The sequence below is a fragment of the Pseudophryne corroboree genome, chromosome 9, assembly GCF_028390025.1.
Source record: "Pseudophryne corroboree isolate aPseCor3 chromosome 9, aPseCor3.hap2, whole genome shotgun sequence".
Lineage (NCBI taxonomy): Eukaryota > Metazoa > Chordata > Amphibia > Anura > Myobatrachidae > Pseudophryne > Pseudophryne corroboree.
In genome coordinates, this window is record NC_086452.1 from 342,431,339 (window position 1) to 342,458,516 (window position 27,178).

General features: G+C 48.0%; 1 protein-coding gene and 3 non-coding genes across 4 annotated transcripts in view; all 4 read right to left on the reverse strand.

Moving 5' to 3' along the window:
- Window positions 1–27,178, reverse strand: part of GNL3 (G protein nucleolar 3) — a 79,035-nt gene that overhangs the window by 14,761 nt on the left and 37,096 nt on the right. Inside the window, exons 7-12 of the mRNA XM_063940629.1 lie at window positions 23,572–23,675; window positions 22,481–22,619; window positions 22,103–22,190; window positions 16,258–16,432; window positions 15,749–15,891; window positions 15,419–15,549 (exon numbers count right to left, since the gene is read on the reverse strand). Of these exons, the coding sequence (XP_063796699.1) occupies window positions 15,419–15,549; window positions 15,749–15,891; window positions 16,258–16,432; window positions 22,103–22,190; window positions 22,481–22,619; window positions 23,572–23,675 (780 nt within the window). The remainder of the gene's footprint in view (window positions 1–15,418; window positions 15,550–15,748; window positions 15,892–16,257; window positions 16,433–22,102; window positions 22,191–22,480; window positions 22,620–23,571; window positions 23,676–27,178) is intronic.
- On the reverse strand, window positions 15,985–16,058 carry LOC134959602 (small nucleolar RNA SNORD19). The gene has a single exon (XR_010187611.1). It is a non-coding gene; the product is annotated as a small nucleolar RNA SNORD19 (small nucleolar RNA).
- LOC134959607 (small nucleolar RNA SNORD69) lies at window positions 16,499–16,564 on the reverse strand. Its single transcript, XR_010187614.1, has one exon. It is a non-coding gene; the product is annotated as a small nucleolar RNA SNORD69 (small nucleolar RNA).
- Window positions 22,361–22,434, reverse strand: LOC134959603 (small nucleolar RNA SNORD19). The gene has a single exon (XR_010187612.1). It is a non-coding gene; the product is annotated as a small nucleolar RNA SNORD19 (small nucleolar RNA).

Genomic DNA, 27,178 nt, shown 5'->3' on the forward strand with positions numbered 1-27,178 from the left:
CCTCTGGTGGCTTAGAGATGTAGGGCAGGAATGTTCCAGAATTACAAACTGGAAAAACAACAGGAAGCATGTTAAAATGGCCCCTTTGCCATGCTGACTGTGATAATCACCGAACAAGTTACAATTGTTCAGTGTTAATATAGCCTCTTATACAGTATAATCACAGTATGGGTACAACACATGCTCTATGAATATATATATATATATATATATATATATATATATATATATATATATATATATATATATATTTCCAGAACGTTCCTGTCCTACAACACTGCTCCACCGGATGGCGCAGGGGTGTTGGTAGGAATTTTTGGATCAGGTTTCTTATGGTCTGGACACGTGCACTGCACTTTGACCATATACACTTTTTCGCAATTTTACTGAGGTGGAATTGGTTTGTCTTTGTCTATTTATTTGTCTGGTCACATAATAAGTCAGTCACCAGCAAAGACGGAAAAGTTGTTTCACTGCAATGTCTGTACCAGTTGGTTCCCGGTGAGTTCTACCACATGCACAGTATATTTTATACTCCCATTTCATCTCCTCTTTTGCAAAGATAGTTTTCATTTGCCTTATAAATTCCCAGTTTCTGCTATGTTGCAATCCTGACGATTCTATGCCAGGCCTAACTGCGCAAGATGAATGTGGGAAGGGTGAATAGACCAGCAGTCAGATAGTGTGGGTGCGTCAGACTCTGAAGTTTACAGGAACTGAAGAGGCTCTGACAATTTATAAGGTGGTCTTTACTAGGCCACAGATCTCCAGCGTGGAATCTCTAAATAAGATGTTAATAGGATCCTGATACACAGGTTTCGAAACCTCGCCGATTTCCGTCTAGGTACCCGTTTCCAAAGTCAGTGACATCTCCATGGGAGCTATGCTAGAGTCGCTGTATACAGCAGCAGGGGTGTTGCTTCGACCGTGTTTGGTTGGCATTTGGGTAACTACGGCGTTGCTTGTCTGGATAACAGGACTCGGGTCCGCCCTACAAAACGTCCACCTTATGCTTCTCGCTGATCAAATCTGCGAAGTTGCTTATTATCTATGTACAGCTTCTACGGACGTCTGCCTAGTCAGTTCTCGCCATTCAGCGTCACTCGTTGTGGCACGACAAGCGCTCTGGCTGCGTCCTTAGCAGGCGGAGGCAAAGGTCGAGAGAAGAATAGAAGCATTACCTTATGCGAAGGTTGTTTGGTCCTGATTTGGACAAAGGTATTTTTCACGGGATACTCTGGACCAGCGTTCGAATCCTTTAGACTTCAGCCCTTTCGAGGCCGTGGTAGACGAACAGCCACGCCTGGTGGTCGAGGACGTGGTTTTCAACAAACCAACGCCAGTCGTCCGGACGCTATGGTGACCGGCAAGCCAGTGGCATAACGGGCTCCCAGCCCATCTCGGTGCTCCAGTTGTGGGAGCACGCCTTCAGACGTTTCATTTGCCATGGTTGCAGATATCCACAGATGGGTGGATCCGCAATTTAGTGTTAAAAGCAGTCTACCGCCTCTGCGGTTTTTCAACACAGGACTGCCTGTGTAGGAAGAGGGCGGTTCGGTAAATTGCCATTCACTCTCTGGAGTCGGCAGTTTTGATTCCGGTCCCTGTACACCAACAAGGTCACGGTTATTATTACAGTCTGTTGTGGTACCAAAGCCGGATGGCTTGGTCAGGCCAATATTGCATACTTACTACAGATTCAAGATGGAATCTCTGCGGACAGTACTTGCAGGTTTAGAGCCACAGGAATTCATGATTGCGCTGGATCTCGAGGATGCGTACTTACGCATTCCGATTTGGCCACCTCTTCAGAGGTTCTTGCGTTTGCAATACGGCAGATCCATTATCAGTTTCAGGCTCTACCGTTTGCCCTCTCGTCAGCGCTTAGGGTATTCACCAAAGTGATGTATGTTTTGATGGCTCATATCATATTCCTGTAAGTGATAATAGTTCCGTACTTAGACGATTGGCTTATCAAAGCTCCGTCTCAACCAAATGCGCCTTCAACATGCGTTGCTAAGGTACAATGTGCTGGTTCAGCACGGTTGGTTTGTCATGTTCAAGAACTCACATCGGATTCCGTCTCAACGACTTCATTTCCTAGGAATGATTCTCGATACGGTAGATCGAGGAATTTGTCTACCAAAACGGAAAGTACAGACTATTAGTCATCTGGTACGATTAGTGCTCAAGCCTCGGTATGTTTGTGCATTCGCCTGTTAGGCACAATAGTGGCGGCTTTCACAGCGCTTCTGTTCCACTTCCTTTTCAACTGCATGTGCTCGCACAGTGGTCGGCCTCGCATCTGCAGTTTCACTAGAGAGTGAGGTTGTCTCCACGGGCCAGAGTTTCTGTACTCTGGTGGCTCCAAGTACACAATCTAACCGCAGGAACTCTGTTAGGCGTCTGGAATTGGATAGTGCTAATCACAGACGCGAGTCTCAGAGGTTGGGGAGCTGTAGTTCAAAATTGTCAGCTCCAGGGTCTCTGGGAGGATCACGACAGATTGCTGTCTATAAATGTCCTAGAACTCCGACCAATTTACAATGTGCTACGACAAGTAGTGCACTTGCTTCGGTCTCAGACGGTTCAGGTGCAGTCAATAAACAAAGGGGAAAGAGAAGCTGAATGGCAATGCGGGAAGTAGCTCGAATCCTCAATTGGGCCGAACATCACCAAGTGATATTGGCGGTAGTGTTCATTACGACAATGGACAACTGGGAGGCGGATGATCTCAGCCATCGGGATTTTCATCCAGGAGAATGGGCATTAAATCCAGAAGTGTTTCACATGTTGGTCCAGAGGTGGGGTTACCCTCAAGTGGACCTGATGACATCTCGCCACAATCACCAAAAACCAGTATGTGTCCAGAACGCGAGATCCAAAGGCAGTGGATGCTCTCACGATTGCGTGGCCGTACAGCCTCGGGTATCTGTTTCCGCTGCTCTCTCTGTTGCTTACTCGCAGACGATCCTTGGCTGCTTCTGTTACGTCCGGACCTGTTACGACAGGGTCCATTCCTTTACCCCGATTTAGAGCGGATGCGTTTGAAGGGGTGGCTGTTGAGACCGTCCTCTTAAGAAGAGAGGGCATTCCACTATCTGTTATAACAACCATGTTACGTGCTAGAAATCCAGTTACGACAGCTCATTATTACAGGATTTGGCGTGCCTATATAGGTTGGTGTGAAGCTCGGAAGTTTCCGACATCATCTTTCAAGTTATCCCGTCTTTTGTTATTTCTACAAACGGGGTTAGATGGAGGACTGCGTTTATCTACACTAAAGGTGCAGGTATCTGCTTTGTCAATTTACTTTCAAAGAATATTGGCTCTATTGCCGTCTCACACACCTTTTCTGCAAGGTGTTCTCAGAGTACAGCCTCCATTCATTCCACCTACAGCGCCATGGGACTTGAATCTGGTTTTAGATTTTGTACAGCTTCATACTTTGAACCCTTACATCAAGTGGATGTTAAGAGACTCACTTGGAAAACGATTTTTTTTCTCCTAGCCTTAGCTTCGGCAAGGCGTGTTTCAGATTTGGGTGCATTGGCATGCAAGCCACTGTTTGTAGTGTTTCATGATGTCAGAGTGGAGCTTCGTACGAATCCCGCTTTCTGGCAAAAGTTAGTGTCATATGTTCACATCAATCAACCAATAGTAGTTCCTGTGTTAACAGGACAGTCTGGAACTTTGGATGTGGTACGCGCATTACGCGTTTATGTATCCCGAACGTCTACAGTTTGTAAGACTGATACGTTGTTTGTTCTATATGATGCTGCCAAAATGGGTTGGCCAACTTCTAAGCAGACCTTATCCAGATGGATTATACTGACCATACGTCAGGCTTACCTTCATGCTAGGTAACAGCCGCCTACATCAGTAACAGCTCTTTCCACACGTTCTGTGGAAACTTCAGGGGCAGCTGGTCGTGGGGTTTCTACGACGCAGAATTGCCATGCGGCTACATAGTCATCAGTGCACACGTTTGTGCGCTTTTATAAGTTAATACGTTTGCGGCATCAGCATCTAGCTTTGGCCGCCTAGTGTTACAGGTGCCAAACGGCTCTCCCGCCCACGAGGGAAGCTTTGGTACGTCCCAAGAGTACTCCAGTGACCCCTAGTGGATGAAAAAGAAAATAGGATTTTGGTACTTACCAGGTAAATCCTTTTCTTTGAATCCATAGGGGGCACTGGATGCCCACCCAGAGCAGTTTTACCTGGTTGTGGTAAGTTCAGGGGATCTTATGGTAACACATTCTCACCGATTTATCGGTTATGGTGTCAACTGGTTAGTTGTCAGTTACGTTATGTGTCAACTTTATTGTTGTCCGTTATGTTATAATATTATAGGTAATTCTCCATTGTTCATCCTCTCTATCATGTTCGCCTCAGGAAAAAACACTGAGGTATTCGGGGAGTATGGAGGGGAGGAGAGTTACTGAAATTTGAATATTCAGTGCCCAGTCCTTGCTAACACCGTCCATATCCCAAGAGTACTCCAGTGCCCCCTATGGATTCAAAGAAAAGAATTTACCTGGTAAGTACCAAAATCCTATTATTTCTTTAAAAATTTCTCTAAGAGATTTTTGGCCTATGGGTGCCGTGAAAAAAATTCTGAAATTCTATGCGCCGTGATTAAAAAAAGTTTGGAAACAACTGCCCTAGGGTGACAAAGCATTCAGTGTAGGATTGTGGCAATAAGGGATGTGTTGCATATTGCGGATGAACCCTCGGTCCCCGACACAAGGGTACACCTGTTTAAGGGAAAGAAACAGATTATAAATTTTCCCACATCTCATGAACTAAATGATTTCTTTGAAAAAGCTTGGGAGACTCCGGAAAAGAGACCGCAGATACCCAAAAGAATTTATATGGCATACCCCTTCCCTAAACAGGACAGGGAGCGTTGGGAATCACCTCCCACAGTGGACAAGGCCCTGACGTGCTTGTCCAAGAAAGTGGCGCTACCGTCTCCTGACACAGCTGCCCTTAGGGACCCTGCAGATCGCAGGCAAGAGACTACCTTAAAGTGTGTGTATTCTCGTACTGGGGCAGTCCTTAGACCGACAATTGCGTCGGCATGGGTGTGTAGCGCGATTTCAGCTTGGACAGATGAGCTGACAGCTGATTTTGATAAGATGGATAAGGATACTATATTCTTAACTCTAGCCCATATTAAAGATGTAGTCTTATTTATGAGGGATGCTCAAAGGGACATTGGTTTGCTGGCTTCTAGGGCCAATGCCATGTCTATCTCTGCGAGAAGATCCTTATGGACTCTCCAATGGACGGGTGATGCAGATTCCAAAAAACATATGGAAGTTCTACCCTATAAGGGAGATGTATTGTTTGGGGATGGGCTGACGGACCTGGTTTCCACAGCTACAGCAGGTAAATCAAACTTTTTACCATTTATTCCCCAACAGCAAAAGAAAGTACCACCCTATCAGATGCAGTCCTTTCGGTCGCACAAGTCCAGAAGAGGTCGGGGATCCTCCTTCCTCGCCAGAGGTAAGGGCAGAGGCAAAAGAGCACCTGCAAATCGGCCCTACCAGCTTCCACATCGGAACGGGATGTAGTCTTAGCTGCAATTCAAACGCTGTGTCTACAGCAAGTAATAATCAGGGTTCCCCTGAACCAGCAGGGAAGAGGTTACTACTCAACCCTATTTGTGGTCCCGAAACCGGACGGTTCGGTCAGACCTATTTTGAATCTGAAATCCCTAAACCTGTACATAAAAAGATTCAAATTCAAAATGGAATCTCTCAGAGCGTTAATAGCGAATATGGAGGAGGGGGAGTTTATGGTGTCTCTGGACATAAAGGATGCGTACCTTCATGTCCCCATATTTCTTTTTCATCCACTAGGGGTCACTGGAGTACTCTTGGGATATGGACGGCGCAGCAGAACAAAGGCACTGAATATTTAAATTTAGAACTCTCCACCCCTCCATATCCCAGAGTACCTCAGTGTACGAACCCAGTGTTTTTTCTGTGCTCAAAGCACTAACATCGGCTTGTGGGATTCCCACACTTGGATGGAAGATTTTATTAATTTTTCATTTTGACTTTTTTAATTTTTAATTTTACACTTAGCACATCCCTTCCCTTCCCAGTTTCTGGAAAAACATGGGTCCGGGATGGTGCCGCTGCAAGGCAGCGCATGGCGTGTCGGTCCTCACAAAGAGCACCCTCACAGCCACAGGCAGCCCACTGTCTCCTGCAACAGCTGGACGGAGCTTACAGAAAGAAGCCCCGTCACAGCCAGGAAGAAATGATCAAAGAGCTGGACGGAGCTTACATAAAGAAGCCCCGTCACAGCCAGCAAGAAGTTATCAAAAGGAACAAGCTGGACGGAGCTTACAGAAGAAGCCCCGTCGCAGCCAGGAACAAGATGACTTGAAAGCTGGACGGAGCTTACACATAGAAGCCCCGTCGCAGCCTTGAATAGGAGAAAGGTAAGCTGGGGAACGGGGCGGTCAGCGCAGGCTGCCGCCCCGCTAGGTGGGTCACAGTGAATGCCGCTTCCACGCACCGCCCGCCACAGCGCCCAGCCGCTACGTCTGAGACTCGCTCCAGACGGCAGCGCTACGTCCGCCCGTCCCAGCCGCTCCGTCCGGCCGACCAGCACATCCACCCGCAGACGCTCACTAACAGCGTTAACAGGGTGACAACCGGGCCGCTGCTCCGTCCGGCCGCCCAGCACCGCAGATGCAAGCCTCCCTGCAAGTCTTCCCGGCTGTTCCTGAGAAGACAGTGTTACAGGGGGGAAGGGGGGCGGTGGAATCGGGCGGCTCACTGCGGAAAGTTTATGTAAAATACATATATAAACAGCAGTTATATATGCAGCTAGATGTGACAGTAAATAATGCAGACATGTATTATAACCTGTCCTGTGATATCAGACCTATATTAATGATTATCATGTATAATAGGCTATTGAGCCTATATATTAATATCTGTGATTATCACTGTATAATAGGCTATTGACCCTATATTAATGTATGTGATTATCACTGTATAATAGGCTATTGAGCCTATATATTAATATCTGTGATTATCAAATAGGCTATTGAGCCTATATTAATGCTGTATAATAGGCTATTGAGCATATATTAATGTCTGTAATTATCATAGGCTATTGAGCCTATATATATATATATATATAAGAAACAGAAAGTATGATTAAAATGGCCTCCAGCCATGTGCTTATAGTCAAAGAACATATAGCATATTTTGTTACATGACCATATATACATACAGTATTCTATATACATTTTCTATGGTATAACATTGTCTATGGTATAACAAGTGCTACACGAATGCATATATAACACAATGCAGCCCCTTCTTTAGCATAGGCTGTGTATTGCTGCTGCTGTGGCATAATCTCTCCCCCCTGCAGCTGCGCTACAAGTAATAGGGACAGGGAAACTCCTGACTGCCCAGCATGAGCCCACTAGTTACTAGAGGGCTGTTTTACAGGGACAGACCGCGGCAGCAGTGTGCACTGTCCGCTGTCTGAGTGATCAGAGGCGCCGACATCCCCCCCCCCCCCCCCTTGCTACCCTTAGTGTGTGCAGGGAGCGCTGGCAGTGCCGAGCTGCCGGCCGTTATTGAGACAGACCGCGGCAGCAGTGAACGCTGTCCGCGGTCTGAGCAGTTACCTTCCCCATAGCCTCCGGCCGTTACAGGAACAGACCGCGGCAGCACTGAACGCTGTCTGATTGCATTACAGGCAGGGAGCGCTGAGAACGGCACTTGCAGCGGCCGTCCAGCGCGTCCCTCGGAGCGGCGGCCGGGAATAGAGGAGCGGCGGCGGGGAGCTGAAAACAGCGGTGGCGGGGACGGAGCAGCGGGATGGCGCACATAGCAGTCCCCCCACACGGCGGGGCGGCAGCGTGAGCTGACCGCCCCTGTCATAAATACCTGGGTTCCTGTGCTCTGACGGGGCTTCTACAGCAAGCTCCGTTCGGCAGCCTCAGCTGAAGGTAGCTGATGTACTTGGGCTCTGACGGGGCTTCTTCCAGCAAGCGCCGTCCAGTCCTTTCTGCAGTCTCAGCTGTTAGCTGAGCTGCTTGTGGCTGTGAGGGGGCTCCTTTGTGAGGCCCGACACGCCAAGAGCTGCACGCAGCAGCTTCTATAATCCCGTACCCAGAGCTTTTGTGTAAGCTGGGAAGGGATTGTAATGTATAAAAAAGAAAACAAAAATGTTTAAAAGTAAAAAATGTATGTCCCCCTCTGGAGGTCCACACTTGTGCTTCCTGTCCATGTGAGCACCGAAAAAACACTGAGGTATTCGGGGAGTATGGAGGGGAGGAGAGTTACTGAAATTTGAATATTCAGTGCCCAGTCCTTGCTAACACCGTCCATATCCCAAGAGTACTCCAGTGACCCCTAGTGGATGAAAAAGAAATTACATTAAGTAGATTGCATATATATGTCATCCTTAGGGTTAGTTGTATGGTGAGGGACAAGATTTGCTTCTGTTTGGCCACATATTTTATGATTGGCAGCCACCAGCACTGGTTTTGCCTATTATACTGACCATGAATAATTTGAATTGGTCCTGGACCACCAACCCAGGGCACCCCTGCAAGTGTCCCGAGGCACCCCAGGGAGCCACGGCACACAGTTTGGGAACCTCTGCCCTAGGGTGCAATTTCACTTCGTCATAGTCGACACTGGAATCAGAGTCCGTGTCGGTAGTAGTGTCTTGTGTTAAGGGACGCTTTTGAGACCCCGACGGGCCCTGTGAGTCGGTCCAATTCGAGGATTGACCCCCCCGATGTTCCCCCTAATTCAGCCTTATCAAGCCTGATGTAAGGATGCCACACTTGCATTCAACATATGCCACATGTCCATCCATTCCTGATTCGGCACAACCGACGGGGGGGGACACCACTCATTTGCTCCACCTCATCCTTGGAAAAGCCTTTCGCTTCAGACATGTCGACACCACGTACCGACACCCCACACACACAGGGATTAACCTATAAGGGGACAAAACCCCAACCAGGCCCTTAGGAGAGACAGAGAGAGAGTATGCCAGCACACACCCAGCGCTTAATAACACTGGAAAAATATGACCAGATAGCGCTTTTATATATAAAATGACCAGATTCCCACTCACTGCGCTCAAAATACCCCCCTCCTCTTTTTTCCAGCCTGAATGTTCAGCAGGGGAGAGACCAGGGAGCCAGCGTTTTCCTCATGCAGCTTCTGTGGAGAAAATGGCGCTGGTTAGTGCTGGGGATCAAGCTCCGCCCACCCGGCGGCAGGCTTCGGTCCCGGTGATTTTTTTTTATAGAAAATGGCGGGGGATCGTAGAATTACTGCCCAGCAGCCTAATCTACCTGGTCAGCGCCCAAATGTGAGGTTTATTGCTGCCCAGGGCGCCCCCCCCTGCGCCCTGCACCCTTCAGTGCTGCTCTGTGTGTGTGTGAATGGGAGCAATGGCGCGCAGCTTACCGCTGCGCGCCTTACCTCATGAAGATCTGATGTCTTCTGCCGCCTATGATGTCTTCTGCCTTCGGCATCTGTGAGGAGGACGGCGGCGCGGCTCCGGGACGAACCCCAGGTGAGACCTGTGTTCCGACTCCCTCTGGAGCTAATGGTGTCCAGTAGCCTTAGAAACAGAGCCCAACCGTTAAGCCAGCCCTGCTTCTCTCCCCTCAGTCCCACGATGCAGGGAGCCTGTTGCCAACAGGACTCCCTGAAAATAAAAAACCTAACAAAATTCTTTTTCAACAGAAAACTCTGGAGAGCTCTCTGCACCCATTCTCCTCTGGGCACAAGATCTAACTGAGGTCTGGAGGAGGGGCATAGAGGGAGGAGCCAGTGCACACCCATAGTAAAAGTTTTTTAGGTTCCCTATCTCCTGCGGAGCCAGTCTATACCCCATGGTCCTTACGGAGTCCCCAGCATCCTCTAGGACGTAAGAGAAAACCCCCCAAAAAAACAAAAAGGGGAGGTGCATAACCCAGAGGTTCCCAAGACTGCTACTACCTCAGTCAACTTAATTTAACCATTTGTGCAAAGCCATGGATAATCTTTAAAAACCTGGAGCGCCAGGGTTCCCTGAAGATCACGTCTGGGAACCTCTGGCCAGGTTAGGCTGGCTCTCAACCAACATGATCTCTAACCCATGACATTTGGGCTATAGCTGAGGGTTAGGGGCAAGAACAACCTGCCGCTAGCCAGAATCCAGATTTGATCACAGGGCAGCAAATACAACTTAAACACCTCTATGGCAACACTTCATGTGGAGTTTAGCAACATAATGTGGTAAGGCAAAAATAGGATTTTAATTACCTACCGGTAAATCCTTTTCTCGCAGTCTGTAGAGGATAATGGGAATCCATTTACTACCGTGGGGTAGACTGGTCCACTAGGAGCCATGGGCACTTTAAAAATTTGATAGTGTGTGCTAGCTCCTCCCTCTATGTCCCTCCTACCAGACTTCGTCTAGGAAACTGTGCCCGAGGAGACGGACATACTTTGAGAAAAGGATATAAAAAGGATAGTGGTGAGATTCCGAACCAGCACACAAAAACAAGAGTAAAGCCATGCTAACCAAACTTGAAAACAGGAACAGCAACAGCTGAACCAAACAACAATACTTAACCAAGTAACAGTGCAGTAAGAACAAAGTACCGGGCGGGCGCCCAGTAACCTCTACAGACTACGAGGAAAGGATTTACCAGTAAGTAATTAAAATCCTATTTTCTCTTACATCCTAGAGGATACCGGGAATCCATTTAGTACCATGGGGGAAGTACCAAAGCTCCCAAACCGGGTGGGAGTGTGCAGAGGTTCCTGCAGAACTGATTGGCCTCTGAGGACCTTCAGTTTGGTCAAAGTATCGAACTTGTAAAACTTAGCAAACATGTTCGAACCTGACCAAGTAGCTGCTCGGCAGAGTTGTAAAGCCGGGTCACCCTGGGCAGCCGCCCAAGACGAACCCACCGACCTAGTAGAGTGAGCCTGTATCGATCTTGGAACCGGCAATCCTGCCGTGGAATAAGCATGCTGGATAGTGAGCCTGATCCAGCATGCAATTGACGGCTTTAAAGCAGGACACCCAATCTTACTGGGATCATAAAAGAACAAACAGCGAGTCAGATATTCTGTGACGAGCTGTTCGTTTTACATGCACCTTCAAAGCTCAGAACATCCAAAGACTTTGAAGTGGCAGAGGTGTCGGTAACAACCGGAACCACAATAGGTTGGTTGATGTGAAACGCAGACACCACTTTAGGAAGAAATTGCTGACGAGTTCTGAGTTCAGCTCTGTACTCATGGAAAATTAAATAGGGGCTCTTATGAGACAGCGCCCCCCCAGCTCCGACACACGTCTTGCTGAAGCCAAGGCCAACAGTGTGACGGTCTTCCACGCATGATATTTTAAGTCTACCTGCTGTAACGGTTCAAACCAGTCCGATTGGAGGAACTGCAACACCAAACCGAGATCCCAAGGTTCCGTGGGAGGCACAAAGGGAGGTTGGATGTGCAGAACATCTTTCAAGAACGTCTGGACCTCAGGGAGAGAAGCCAATTGTTTCTGAAAGAAAAATGGACAAAGCCAAAATCTGGACTTTTATGGAGTCCAGATGTAGGCCCAGATCCACACTCAATTGCATAAAAAGCAGGAAACGTCCCAGATGAAATTCCACCGCAGAATATTGTCTGCTCTCACACCAATAGACGTACTTCTTCCAAATACGGTGGTAATGTTTAGACATTACCCCCTTCCTGGCTTGGCTCATAGTCGGGATGACCTTATAAGGAATCCCTCTCTTAGCTAGAATCAGATGTTCAATCTCCATGCTGTTAAACGCAGCCGCAGTAAGTCTATATAGACGAACGGGCCCTGTTGCAGAAGATCCTCACAAAGAGGCAGAGGCCACGGATCTTCGAGGAGCATCTACAGATGGTCTGCGCACCAGGCCCTTTTTGGCCAGTCCAGAGTAATAAGTATTGCTTGAACCTTTTCCCCCTTTTTTTTTTTTAATAGAATTTTTGGGATCAGAGGAAGTGGAGGAAACACGTATACCATCTTGTAGACCCATGGAGTCGTCAGAGCATCTACCACCACTGCCTGTGGGTTTCTCGTCCTGGAACAATACAGATTGAGCTTCTTGTTGAGACGAAAGGCCATCATGTCGATTTGTGGATATCCCCAATGACTTGTCAACCACCTGAACACCTCCGGGTGAAGGCTCCACTCCCCCTGGTGCAGGTCGTGTCTGCTGAGGAAGTCTGCTTCCCAGTTGTCTACTCCCAGAATGAAGACCGCCAAAGACCTCCTGACTTGACCATCTTCCCTGAGGCTGCACCCCCTGGGTGACTGCTCCCCAACCTCTGAGGCTTGCGTCTGGTTAGCAGAAACCAATTCTAAATCCCAAACCGCCGATCCTCGACTAGGTGAGAAATCTGTAGCCACCACAGAAGGGAGATCCTGGCTTTTGGCGACAGACTGATCCTCAGATGCATGTGAAGATGCGATCCGGAACATTTGTCCAACAGATCGAGCTGGAAGGGCCTTGCATGAAACATTCCTTACTGAATTGCCTCGTAAGAAGCCACCAATTCCCCAAGAAGGCGAATGCACAGATATCCAGGTTGGCTTCAGGACAGCCCGAACCATTGACTGGATTACCACTGCCTTTCCAAGGGAAGGAACACTGAGACTTAGTGTCAAGTATCATTCCCAGGAAAGGAAGCCTCTGCATCAGTTCCAGGTGAGATTTTGGTAAGTTCAGAATCCACCCGTGATCCAGAAGTAATCCTGTTGAGAGGCGAATGCTGTCCAACAACCGCTCCCTGGACGGTGCCTTTATCAGAACATCACCCAGGTACGGAATTATGTTCACTCCCTGTTTGCGGAGCAGAAATATCATCTCTGCCATCACCTTGGTGAACACCCTCGGTGCCGTGGAGAGACCAAATGGTCAGGACCTGGAACTGGTAGTGACAGTCCTGCAGTGCAAAGCGTAGATGAGCCTGGTGAGGCAGCCAGATCGGAATGTGAAGGTATGCATCCTTGATATCCAGAGACACTAGGAATTCCCCCTCCTCCAGACCTGAGATCACCGCTCTCAGAGACTCCATCTTGAATTTGAACACTCGTAAGTACAGGTTCAATGACTTGAGGTTCAAAATCGGTCTTACCGAACCGTCCGGTTTCGGAACTGCAAACTAGTTGGAATAATACCTCTTGTTTTGCAGATGAGGTGGAACTGGAACAATGACCTGAGTCTGTACCAGTTTTTGAATGGTGTACTGTAAGGTTATACTTGCTTCCTGCAAAACTGCTAAGCCTGATTTGAAGAATCTGTGAGGTGGGAGCTCCTGGAACTCCCGTCTGTAGCCATGGGAAATAAGATCTACGACCCTGGCACGAAGTTGTCTGGATGTGACTGAAGAATTATAGCGGTCCACCGTCATGCTGAAAGCTTTTAGGAAGCAGAGCTTGAGCTCGGTTCATGAGAACCGGCAGTTGCTGGTTTGCGTGGTTTACCTCTAGCGCCTCTAGAAGAACCTCTGGTTTTGCCTTTAAACTTGGCCGTCCGAAAGGACTGTCAATAGGAAGCTGAATAAGCCTTCCTGGCTGGGGGAGCTACTGTGGACTTACCCGCAGTAGCTTTGGAGATCCATTTGTCTAGTTCATCTCCAAATAAGGCCTCTCCTGGGAATGGTAGGCCTTCCACACCTTTCCTGGAGTCCACATCAGCAGTCCACTGGAGTAGCCATAAGCCCCTGCATGCTGACCCTGCCATAGTAGTGGTGAGTGCATTAAGCAAGCCTATTTCTTTTATGGTTACCACCATAATGTTCACAGAGTCCTGTATATGTTGCAGGAGTTAAACAATCTCCCCCGAAATAAGTAATCTAACCCTTCAGTTAGGTTACCCGACGACCATTTAGTAATGGCTTTAGTAATCCACACACATGCTATAGTGGGTCACTGGGCCACCCCTGCAGCTGTCACCTTATCAGGGATTTGTAGAACATCTCCGATAGCTTCTAGGAGAGCCTCTATTCCCTGTGACAGAGTAGCCACCCCCACCTCCATGTCTAACCCTTCATCATCAGAGTCAGACTGCAGGATATTGGCCAAAGTACGTTTTTTGCGGACAAATGGCAGGGGTCTGAGACACTGGTTTGGGAACCGTCTCTTTTCATAAATTCATCCATAGACTGTCTTAAGTATTGCGTCTTTCTCACTGCAGGACAATTTAGTAGAAATAATGGAAATCATTCCCTTAATGGAGTCCAGCCATGCTGGCTCAGCCTCGCTAGCCTGGGAAGGTGCACTACACTGAGTACATAGTAGTGAACCACCTGGAGAAGAGGAACACTCTGCCTTACATGAAACAGTCTTTGCCTGACATATTGTAACTGTGACAGCGCACACACACAAAAAAGTTAAATGCACAATTAACATACAAAGAGCACTTCCAGGGAGACACAGATAGTATGGAGCCAGCACACAGCGCACTTACCACTAATGCCAAGCTTAGCAGAGTACCCAGATTGGGGACTTCGTACACTAATAATCGCTCCCTCCACTGGTACCGCTGAGGTAATCTGGAATCACTCCGGAGGAGCTGCGCGTCCCTGTCAGTCAGCGCCTGTGTCCACTGCAGAGGGAAAATGGCGCTGGTGAGCTGCTGGATCCGCTCATAGTGAAGCCCCGCCCCTTCAATGGCACGCGGTCTTCCCGCTCTTTTTATACTGGCTGAGGTGATTATGTGTCTAAAATGGAGTCAGTCTCCTTTTAAGTCTGTGATGCCAGTGTGGGTACTGCGTAGACATATAGTGTACCTAACTCCGTTCGCCCCCACAGAAGCTGTGCGTCTGCACTGTGTACAGAGTTTGGAGACCCAGCCGCCCCATGTAGAAGGCGTGGGTCTCTGTACCCTCATGCCGCCATAATGGCTGGCGACCTGCTAACCCGGGACGACGCCGGCTTAGTACTCACCACTCTCCTGGCTCTGATAGGGGTGGTGGCGTACTGCGGGAATGTATGCTCGCCGTGGTGGGGCTTGCGAAAAGTTCCCTCAGGAGCTAGTGTCCTGTCAGCGGGGAACGGGACCATTAACCCTGAGAGAGGTTGGGCCGTCCCCCCCTCTCCTAAGTCCCACTAAGTAGGCAGGCTGGTGCCATCCAGTCCTGCCTGAAAATAAACAGAAAAATAAATGCAGCAAACTCTTCAGGAGCTTCCATAAGCGTGACCGGCTCCTCCGGGCACATTTTCTAAACAGTCTGGTAGGAGGGGCATAGAGGAAGTAGCCAGCCCACACTATCAAATTCTTAAAGTGCCCATGGCTCCTAGTGGATCCGTCTATACCCCATGGTACTAAATGGATTCCCAGTATCCTCTAGGACGCAAGAGAAAACAAAATGCTTACCTTTCACTATGCTCTGATTGTCCTCCTCTAGGAGTTTACGGTTAATTCCTTTCTGCATTGCACCTGTTTGCAAGTTGCTGATATGAGATTTGAGATGTGCAGGTGGAGGAGTATGGTAACTAAGTCTGGCTCTATAAAACAATTAAAGAAATTCAGGAGGATAAACAATGAGTTGGGTAGAGTATTACAGCAAGTGCAATTCAACAGGTTATATAGTTTTGTCATCTATAAATTAAGATTTTGTTTGGAAAGTTTATGCTTCTTCCATCAACTCTAATGGACAGAATTCCCTTAGACCTAAAACCCAAGATATAAATAAGGTCTCCTCACCCCATCCAGTCGTTCAAAAACACGAAGGCCGCTCCATGTACATCCGTCACGCCACCCTTCTTCAGATGGCCGCGTTTGCGAGCGAGTAGATCTAAAAACTCCAGGTAATTGCGGAAGTCTGGCAGATTGTACTGCAACATGATCTGAAAATAAAAACAAAAAAGCAAATACATGTAAATAAAGGCTTAAGAGGCCCCAGTCTATACAATCTGTACAAGTATGCATACACAGATGTTTACACAAATGAGATCAGAGTTGGATCTGACAGTCATCAGATTGATCAGACTGCTTCAAATTCTCCTCATTTCTGCATATTCAAAGATCGATTTTAAAGGTTACAAAAAGTAGTCAAAATAAATCCATATAGATGATCCAGTCAAGCTACGATACACCACTTAAGTCGCACATATTAAATTAACTTAAATAAAATCAGAATGGTTTCATTGTACCAGTTGACATGAGACTCATACTAGTGAAGATATAGAAGCTGTACAGAGCAGGCTACATACCTGCTGTTTATTGCAGTTTTTTAAAATAATCTTGACCGCAATTAACACATCATCCTCCTCTCGTGGAAACACACTTCTCATGAGAATGGTCACAGGTGTGTTATCGGGAGAAACAACCAAACTGGGACTGTCAATCATCTTGATTTGAGGGTCAATATTAACATCTTGCTGGATTCTGAGAAAGTTAAACTTATAGTCTGTGCTCACAAAAGTAAATAATAAGGTCATATAAAACATACAAAATGTTCAGAGTTGGATTGGACGGACCCTCCATGGGATTGTCAGCTCCAGTTTCTCATCACACATCAGTCTGGCAACACATACTATAGACCAGGGCTGGCCAAATCGGTCCTCGAGATCTACCAACCGTTCATGTTTTCCAGGCCTCCTGGAGATCTGTAGAATTGTCAGTTAGGAATGAATGCAGCACATCTTAATTAGTAATGACTACACCTGTGCACTAGCTAGGTGGCCTGGAAAAATAAGAATTTACTTACCGATAATTCTATTTCTCATAGTCCGTAGTGGATGCTGGGGACTCCCAAAGGACCATGGGGAATAGCGGCTCCGCAGGAGACTGGGCACAAAGTAAAAGCTTTAGGACTAGCTGGTGTGCACTGGCTCCTCCCCACATGACCCTCCTCCAAGCCTCAGTTAGGATACTGTGCCCGGACGAGCGTACACAATAAGGAAGGATTTTCAATCCCGGGTAAGACTCATACCAGCCACACCAATCACACCGTACAACTTGTGATCTGAATCCAGTTAACAGCATGATAACAGAGGAGCCTCTGAAAAGATGGCTCACTACAGCAATAACCCGATTTTTGTAACAATAACTATGTACAAGTAATGCAGACAATCCGCACTTGGGATGGGCGCCCAGCATCCACTACGGACTATGAGAAATAGAATTATCGGTAAGTAAATTCTTATTTTCTCTAACGTCCTAGTGGATGCTGGGGACTCCGAAAGGACCATGGGGATTATACCAAAGCTCCCAAACGGGCGGGAGAGTGCGGATGACTCTGCAGCACCGAATGAGAGAACTCCAGGTCCTCCTCAGCCAGGGTATCAAATTTGTAGAATTTAGCAAACGTGTTTGCCCCTGACCAAGTAGCTGCTCGGCAAAGTTGTAAAGCCGAGACCCCTCGGGCAGCCGCCCAAGATGAGCCCACTTTCCGTGTGGAATGGGCTTTTACAGATTTTGGCTGTGGCAGGCCTGCCACAGAATGTGCAAGCTGAATTGTACTACAAATCCAACGAGCAATCGTCTGCTTAGAAGCAGGAGCACCCAGCTTGTTGGGTGCATACAGGATAAACAGCGAATCAGATTTTCTGACTCCAGCCGTCCTGGAAACATATTTTCAGGGCCCTGACTACGTCCAGCAACTTGGAATCCTCAAAGTCCCTAGTAGCTGCAGGCACCACAATAGGCTGGTTTAAGTGAAATGCTGAAACCACCTTAGGAAGAAATTGAGGACGAGTCCTCAATTCTGCCCTGTCCGTATGAAAAATTAGGTAAGGGCTTTTATAGGATAAAGCCGCCAATTCTGAGACACGCCTGGCTGAAGCCAGGGCTAACAGCATTACCACTTTCCATGTGAGATATTTTAAGTCCACAGTGGTGAGTGGTTCAAACCAATGTGATTTTAGGAATCCCAAAACTACATTGAGATCCCAAGGTGCCACTGGAGGCACAAAAGGAGGCTGTGTATGCAGTACTCCCTTGACAAACGTCTGAACTTCAGGAACAGAAGCCAGTTCTTTTTGGAAGAATATTGACAGGGCCGAAATTTGAACCTTAATGGACCCTAATTTGAGGCCCATAGACAGTCCTGTGTGCAGGAAATGCAGGAAACGACCCAGTTGAAATTCCTCTGTAGGGGCCTTCCTGGCCTCGCACCACGCAACATATTTACGCCAAATACGGTGATAATGTTGTATGGTTACATCCTTCCTGGCTTTGATCAGGGTAGGGATGACTTCCTCCGGAATGCCTTTTTCCTTCAGGATCCGGCGTTCAACCGCCATGCCGTCAAACGCAGCCGCGGTAAGTCTTGGAACAGACATGGTCCCTGCTGGAGCAGGTCCTTCCTTAGAGGTAGAGGCCACGGGTCTTCCGTGAGCATCTCTTGAATTTCCGGGTACCAAGTCCTTCTTGGCCAATCCGGAGCCACGAGTATAGTCTTTACTCCTCTCCTTCTTATGATTCTCAGTACTTTTGGTATGAGAGGAAGAGGAGGGAACACATACACTGACTGGTACACCCACAGTGTTACCAGAGCGTCCACAGCTATTGCCTGAGGGTCCCTTGACCTGGCGCAATATCTGTCCAGTTTTTGAGGCGGGACGCCATCATGTCCACCTTTGGTTTTTCTCAACGGTTCACAATCATGTGGAAGACTTCTGGGTGAAGTCCCCACTCCCCCGGGTGAAGATCGTGTCTGCTGAGGAAGTCTGCTTCCCAGTTGTCCACTCCCGGAATGAACACTGCTGACAGTGCTATCACATGATTCTCCGCCCAGCGAAGAATCCTTGCCACTTCCATCATTGCCCTCCTGCTTCTTGTGCCGCCCTGTCTGTTTACGTGGGCGACTGCCGTGATGTTGTCCGACTGGATCAACACCGGCTGACCCTGAAGCAGAGGTCTTGCCTGACTTAGGGCATTGTAAATGGCCCTTAGTTCCAGGATATTTATGTGAAGTGACGTTTCCATGCTTGACCACAAGCCCTGGAAATTTCTTCCCTGTGTGACTGCTCCCCAGCCTCTCAGGCTGGCATCCGTGGTCACCAGGACCCAATCCTGAATGCCGAATCTGCGGCCCTCTAGGAGATGAGCACTCTGTAACCACCACAGGAGAGACACCCTTGTCCTTGGAGACAGGGTTATCCGCTGATGCATTTGAAGATGCGATCCGGACCATTTGTCCAGCAGATCCCACTGAAAAGTTCTTGCGTGGAATCTGCCGAATGGAATCGCTTCGTAAGAAGCCACCATCTTTCCCAGGACCCTTGTGCATTAATGTACTGACACTTGGCCTGGTCTTAGGAGGTTCCTGGCTAGGTCGGATAACTCCTTGGCTTTCTCCTCCGGGAGAAACACCTTTTTCTGTACTGTGTCCAGAATCATCCCTAGGAACAGCAGACGTGTCGTCGGAATCAGCTGCGATTTTGGAATATTTAGAATCCATCCGTGCTGTCGTAGTACTACTTGAGATAGTGCTACTCCGACCTCTAACTGTTCTCTGGACCTTGCCCTTATCAGGAGATCGTCCAAGTAAGGGATAATTAAGACGCCTTTTCTTCGAAGAAGAATCATCATTTCGGCCATTACCTTGGTAAAGACCCGGGGTGCCGTGGACAAACCAAACGGCAGCGTCTGAAACTGATAGTGACAGTTCTGTACCACAAACCTGAGGTACCCTTGGTGAGAAGGGAAAATTGGGACATGGAGGTAAGCATTCTTGATGTCCAGAGACACCATATAGTCCCCTTCTTCCAGGTTCGCTATCACTGCTCTGAGTGACTCCATCTTGAACCTTTTTATGTAAGTGTTCAAGGATTTCAGATTTAAAATGGGTCTCACCGAGCCGTCCGGCTTCGGTACCACAAACAGCGTGGAATAATACCCCTTTTCCTGTTGTAGGAGGGGTACCTTGATTATCACCTGCTGGGAATACAGCTTGTGAATGGCTTCCAATACCGCCTCCCTGTCGGGGGGAGACGTTGGTAAAGCAGACTTCAGGAACCGGCGAGGGGGAGACGTCTCGAATTCCAATTTGTACCCCTGAGATACTACCTGCAGGATCCAGGGGTCCACTTGCGAGTGAGCCCACTGCGCGCTGAAATTCTTGAGACGGGCCCCCACCGTGCCCGAGTCCGCTTGTAAGGCCCCAGCGTCATGCTGAGGACTTGGCAGAAGCGGGGGAGGGCTTCTGTTCGTGGGAAGAGGCTGTTTGCTGCAGTCTTTTTCCCCTTCCTCTGCCCCGGGGCAGATATGAGTGGCCTTTTGCCCGCTTGCCCTTATGGGGACGAAAGGACTGAGCCTGAAAAGACGGTATCTTTTTCTGCTGCGAGGTGACTTGGGGTAAAAAGGTGGATTTTCCAGCCGTTGCCACCAGGTCCGATAGACCGACCCCAAATAACTCCTCCCCTTTATACGACAATACTTCCATATGCCGTTTGGAATCCGCATCCCCTGACCACTGTCGCGTCCATAATCCTCTTCTGGCAGAAATGGACATCGCACTTACTCTTGATGCCAGAGTGCAAATATCCCTCTGTGCATCTCGCATATATAGAAATGCATCCTTTAAATGCTCTATAGTCAATAATATATTGTCCCTGTCCAGGGTATCAATATTTTCAGTCAGGGAATCCGACCAAGCCACCCCAGCACTGCACATCCAGGCTGAGGCGATTGCTGGTCGCAGTATAATACCAGTATGTGTGTATGTACTTTTAAGGATATTTTCCAGCTTCCCATCAGCTGGTTCCTTGAGGGCGGCCGTATCAGGAGACGGTAACGCCACTTGTTTTGATAAGCGTGTGAGCGCCTTATCTACGCTAGGGGGTGTTTCCCAACGCGCCCTAACCTCTGGCGGGAAAGGGTATAATGCCAATAATTTTTTAGAAATTAGCAGTTTTTTATCGGGGGAAACCCACGCTTTATCACACACCTCATTTAAACTTTTACTCTAAGCAGCTCAGGAGAGCCACCTAGATTGCACCCTTCTCGTTCGGGCACAAAATCTTAACTGAGGCTTGGAGAAGGGTCATGGGGGGAGGAGCCAGTGCACACCAGCTAGTCCTAAAGCTTTTACTTTGTGCCCAGTCTCCTGCGGAGCCGCTATTCCCCGTGGTCCTTTCGGAGTCCCCAGCATCCACTAGGACGTTAGAGAAATGTGAACTGTTGGTAGATCTCAAGGACCGGTTTGGCCAGCCCTGCTATAGACCAAGGCTTCTTAAGCCCAGTCCTCAGGACACACTTATAACCTTTTCACATCGCCAAAATAACCTGGGTTATTACCGGGTTGTGGCCGCGTCGACCAAGGTCCGTGTGCAGTGTGAAAGCGCCAAAGTGAATAGCCCAGGTCGAGCAAACCTGCATTTCAACGCGGGTGAAAAGGGTTAAAACACGGGTCAGAGCCAGGTCGCTTTGCAGTGTGAAAGCCTCTGACCCTGGATATGGGATGCGGTCAACATCCCGCTGGACGGGATCCCGGCGGTCGAAATACCGACGCCGGAATCCCGACATATTCTCCCTCTGTGGGTGTCCACGACACCCATAGAGGGAGAATATATTAATGGCGAGCGAAGCGAGCCCGCAAGGGGCTGCGTTCCGCTCGTCACCCCTGTCGGGATTGTGTGGTCGGGATTCCGGCGTCGGTATTTCGATCGACGGGATCCCGTCCAGCGGGATTACGTACTGATCCCCTGGATATTCAACCCTGGTCTCAGAAAAAGGTGCTGATTGGCTGTGTATGTGCTCGCTCAGAGCAGTCCCCAGTCCCTCTCCTTTTATTTCCTTTGAAACCTTATCAATGTGAGCCTGAAAAGTCCATTTTAAAATCACATCACACAGTGTTTAACATGGGTGACCTGGGTTCAGTGTGAAAGGCACCAGTGAATAACCCGGGTTTGCGATGTGAAAGCGGTATAACAGGACATGTTTTCCCAAGTCTCCTCACAGAAATCAATTGAACTAGAATCACCTGTGGATCTTTAAAAATGTGCAGTCCGTAATGAAGACTCTCCAGCAAGAAGATACGGAAAACATGCAGTGCTAAGGTGTCCCAAGGACTGGATTTGAGTAGCACTGCTATAGTATTACAGAACTTACCTTGTAGTGCCTTTTAATGCTCCCACATTGCACACACGGAATTCCTTCAAGCTATTAATTATACTGCTCTTTCCCACATTTGAAAAACCTAGCAGGAAAAACAGAATTATTGCAATAAAGATTAGGAGCTCCTTTCTATAAAAGACATTACAAACCACATTTAAACTACACAATCTACATGTTTATTGCCCCATTAATGCTATATACAAGATATTTAATTTAGGCTACATCTCAAAGACAACAGCCCGAAAGACAACGTAAACAAATGAGATCAGAGTTGGATCTGACAGTCATCAGATTCATCAGACTGCTTCAAATTCTCCTCATTTCTGCATCTGTTCACGAGCAAAGACCATTCATAAAAACACAAACTCCTACCTATTAAGCCGACTTTAATTCCTTCGTTTGCCGATGGACAGAGATCATGTAGAATCCGTAGCAGAGATTTCTTTCCATAGCACACAGTCCCTTTCGATATGTCAATACAACCGGGTCTCACCCTCTGAACGCCACCTGGCTTTAATGTTAAAAAACAATATACCAATAAGTGACCTCAAATTTACAGAACAGCAATTTACTCACACTCATTGGCCCACAGCTGCAGACCCTCAGTGTCCTATGGGGAATGCAGATATAAATGGAGCTATGGTAAAACTGTAGCCTGAAACCTTCAGAAGACTAAGGTAGAAACAAAATGTACTATAATTGCCCAGTATCCAACGTCTATACAGAAGATATATCTGGTACTTCTAACACGAGAACCAAAACAATGGGAAACAAAGCAGTTACTTTGTAGGAGGAATAGACGCACACAGCCCCTAGCAATAGCACACACTGCGGGACCTAGAGCATGCAATAAATCACCATAGGTATGCGTGCTCCCGATACCCACGTTATCCAATGAAAAAAATTAAAAATAGTTACAGGGTTTTCAGCTCTGGGAGGCGGCTGGGGAATACACTCACATGGTGAAGGACACCTGGATCCCGGCGCTTGAGGAGAAAACACCGCTTTGGAACGTGAGTAATTACAGACTAATTAAGCTAATTGGAAACTATTACTATTACTTAATTTGTGCTCTTATGGGTGCCAGAGCAAGTCCCGGCGATTTTTCCTAAAAATAAATGATTTTAGTAAAAAAAAACTAAAAACCACACAACCCCACTAATTCTGGAGGTGCATTTTTTTCTTTTTTTTTTTTACTTTTCCTGCCCTCAAATTAATTCCTCTTAATGAAGCAACATGCATATCAGTGGTGACGCACCAAAGATGGTTATATATAAAAGTTGTACCTTTCACTGGGAACATGCAGATAAACAAAATATGCAACCCTGCAGTAAAACATTCCCTCCTTGGTCAGGCAACAACTGTGTGGTAGTTTCCACCTACTGTATCCAGGCTCACACTGGCATACACAGAAAATGGTCTTCTAAACATGCTGATGAATATTCATGAAGAGTGACATTTACCAGGCTCTTCTCTTGCACTTGAGTAGCACACTTGAAGGCGATGGTTGGAAGCTCATTGTTAAGCACGCGAAGCCACTTCTCAACGTTGTCTTTGGGAACTAGATCTGTACCACAAAAAAAAATAAGAATTTACTTACCGATAATTCTATTTCTCATAGTCCGTAGTGGATGCTGGGAACTCCGTAAGGACCATGGGGAATAGCGGCTCCGCAGGAGACTGGGCACAAAAAGTAAAAGCTTTAGACTAGCTGGTGTGCACTGGCTCCTCCCCCTATGACCCTCCTCCAAGCCTCAGTTAAGATACTGTGCCCGGACGAGCGTACATAATAAGGAAGGATCTTGAATCCCGGGTAAGACTCATACCAGCCACACCAATCACACCGTACAACTCGTGATCTGAACCCAGTTAACAGCATGATAACCGTAGGAGCCTCTGAAAAGATGGCTTCCAACAATAAACAACCCGATTTGTTTGTAACAATAACTATATACAAGTATTGCAGACAATCCGCACTTGGGATGGGCGCCCAGCATCCACTACGGACTATGAGAAATAGAATTATCGGTAAGTAAATTCTTATTTTCTCTGACGTCCTAGTGGATGCTGGGAACTCCGTAAGGACCATGGGGATTATACCAAAGCTCCCAAACGGGCGGGAGAGTGCGGATGACTCTGCAGCACCGAATGAGAGAACTCCAGGTCCTCCTCAGCCAGGGTATCAAATTTGTAGAATTTAGCAAACGTGTTTGCCCCTGACCAAGTAGCTGCTCGGCAAAGTTGTAAAGCCGAGACCCCTCGGGCAGCCGCCCAAGATGAGCCCACCTTCCTTGTGGAATGGGCTTTTACAGATTTTGGCTGTGGCAGGCCTGCCACAGAATGTGCAAGTTGAATTGTACTACAAATCCAACGAGCAATCGTCTGCTTAGAAGCAGGAGCACCCAGCTTGTTGGGTGCATACAGTATAAACAGCGAGTCAGATTTTCTGACTCCAGCCGTCCTGGAAACATATTTTCAGGGCCCTGACTACGTCCAGCAACTTGGAATCCTCCAAGTCCCTAGTAGCCACAGGTACCACAATAGGTTGATTCATGTGAAACGCTGAAACCACCTTAGGGAGAAATTGAGGACGAGTCCTCAATTCCGCCCTATCCGAATGAAATATCAGGTAAGGGCTTTTATAGGATAAAGCCGCCAATTCTGATACGCGCCTGGCTGAAGCCAGGGCCAACAGCATTACCACTTTCCATGTGAGATATTTCAAATCCACTGTGGCAAGTGGTTCAAACCAATGTGATTTTAGGAACCCTAAAACTACATTGAGATCCCAAGGTGCCACTGGAGGCACAAAAGGAGGCTGTATATGCAGTACCCCTTTGACAAACGTCTGAACTTCAGGCACTGAAGCCAGTTCTTTCTGGAAGAAGATAGACAGGGCCGAAATTTGAACCTTAATGGATCCTAATTTTAGGCCCATAGACAATCCTGCTTGCAGGAAATGTAGGAAACGACCCAGTTGAAATTCCTCCGTAGGGGCCTTCTTGGCCTCACACCACGCAACATATTTTCGCCAAATGCGATGATAATGTTTTGCAGTTACATCCTTCCTGGCCTTGATCAGGGTAGGGATGACTTCATCTGGAATGCCTTTTTCCTTCAGGATCCGGCGTTCAACCGCCATGCCGTCAAACGCAGCCGCGGTAAGTCTTGGAACAGACAAGGTCCCTGCTGGAGCAGGTCCTTCCTTAGAGGTAGAGGCCACGGGTCCTCCGTGAGCATCTCTTGCAGCTCCGGGTACCAAGTTCTTCTTGGCCAATCCGGAGCCACGAGTATCGTTCTTACTCCTCTCCTTCTTATGATTCTCAGTACTTTTGGTATGAGAGGAAGAGGAGGGAACACATATACCGACTGGAACACCCACGGAGTTACCAGAGCGTCCACCGCTATTGCCTGAGGGTCCCTTGACCTGGCGCAATATCTGTCCAGTTTCTTGTTGAGACGGGACGCCATCATGTCCACCTTTGGTTTTTCCCAACGGTTTACAATCACTTGGAAGACTTCTGGATGAAGTCCCCACTCCCCCGGGTGGAGGTAGTGTCTGCTGAGGAAGTCTGCTTCCCAGTTGTCCACTCCCGGAATGAACACTGCTGACAGTGCTATCACATGATTTTCCGCCCAGCGGAGAATCCTTGCAGCTTCTGCCATTGCCCTCCTGCTTCTTGTGCCGCCCTGTCTGTTTACGTGGGCGACAGCCGTGATGTTGTCCGACTGGATCAATACCGGTTGACCCTGAAGCAGAGGCCTTGCTGGACTTAGGGCATTGTAAATGGCCCTTAGCTCTAGGATATTTATGTGAAGAGACGTTTCCATGCTTGACCACAAGCCCTGGAAATTTCTTCCCTGTGAGACTGCTCCCCAGCCTCTCAGGCTGGCATCCGTGGTTACCAGCATCCAATCCTGAATGCCGAATCTGCGGCCCTCTAGAAGATGAGCCTTCTGTAACCACCACAGGAGAGATACCCTTGTCCTTGGAGATAGGGTTATCCGCTGATGCATCTGAAGATGCGATCCGGACCATTTGTCCAGCAGATCCCACTGAAAGGTTCTTGCATGGAATCTTCCAAATGGAATCGCTTCGTAAGAAGCCACCATTTTTCCCAGGACTCTCGTGCACTGATGCACTGACACTTGTCCTGGTTTTAGGAGGTTCCTGACTAGCTCGGATAACTCCCTGGCCTTCTCCTCCGGGAGAAACACCTTTTTCTGGACTGTGTCCAGAATCATCCCTAGGAACAGTAGACGTGTTGTTGGAATCAGCTGTGATTTTGGGATATTTAGAATCCACCCGTGCTGACGTAGCACTACCTGAGATAGTGCTACTCCGACCTCTAATTGTTCCCTGGACCTTGCCCTTATCAGGAGATCGTCCAAGTAAGGGATAATTAATACGCCTTTTCTTCGAAGAAGAATCATAATTTCGGCCATTACCTTGGTAAAGACCCGTGGTGCCGTGGACAATCCAAACGGCAGCGTCTGAAACCGATAATGACAGTTTTGTATCACAAACCTGAGGTACCCTTGGTGAGAAGGGTAGATTGGGACATGGAGATAAGCATCCTTGATGTCTAGAGATACCATATAGTCCCCTTCTTCCAGGTTCGCTATCACTGCTCTGAGTGACTCCATCTTGAATTTGAACCTTTTTATGTAAGTGTTCAAAGATTTTAGATTTAAAATTGGTCTCACCGAGCCGTCCGGCTTCGGTACCACAAACAGCGTGGAATAATACCCCTTTCCCTGTTGTAGGAGGGGTACCTTGATTATCACCTGCTGGGAATACAGCTTGTGAACAGCTTCCAATACTGCCTCCCTGTCGGAGGGAGACGTTGGTAGAGCAGACTTCAGGAACCGGCGAGGGGGAGACGTCTCGAATTCCAATTTGTACCCCTGTGATACTACCTGCAGGATCCAGGGGTCCACTTGCGAGTGAGCCCACTGCGCGCTGAAATTCTTGAGACGGCCCCCCACCGTGCCAGAGTCTGCTTGCAGAGCCCCAGCGTCATGCTGAGGACTTGGCAGAAGCGGGGGAGGGCTTCTGCTCCTGGGAAG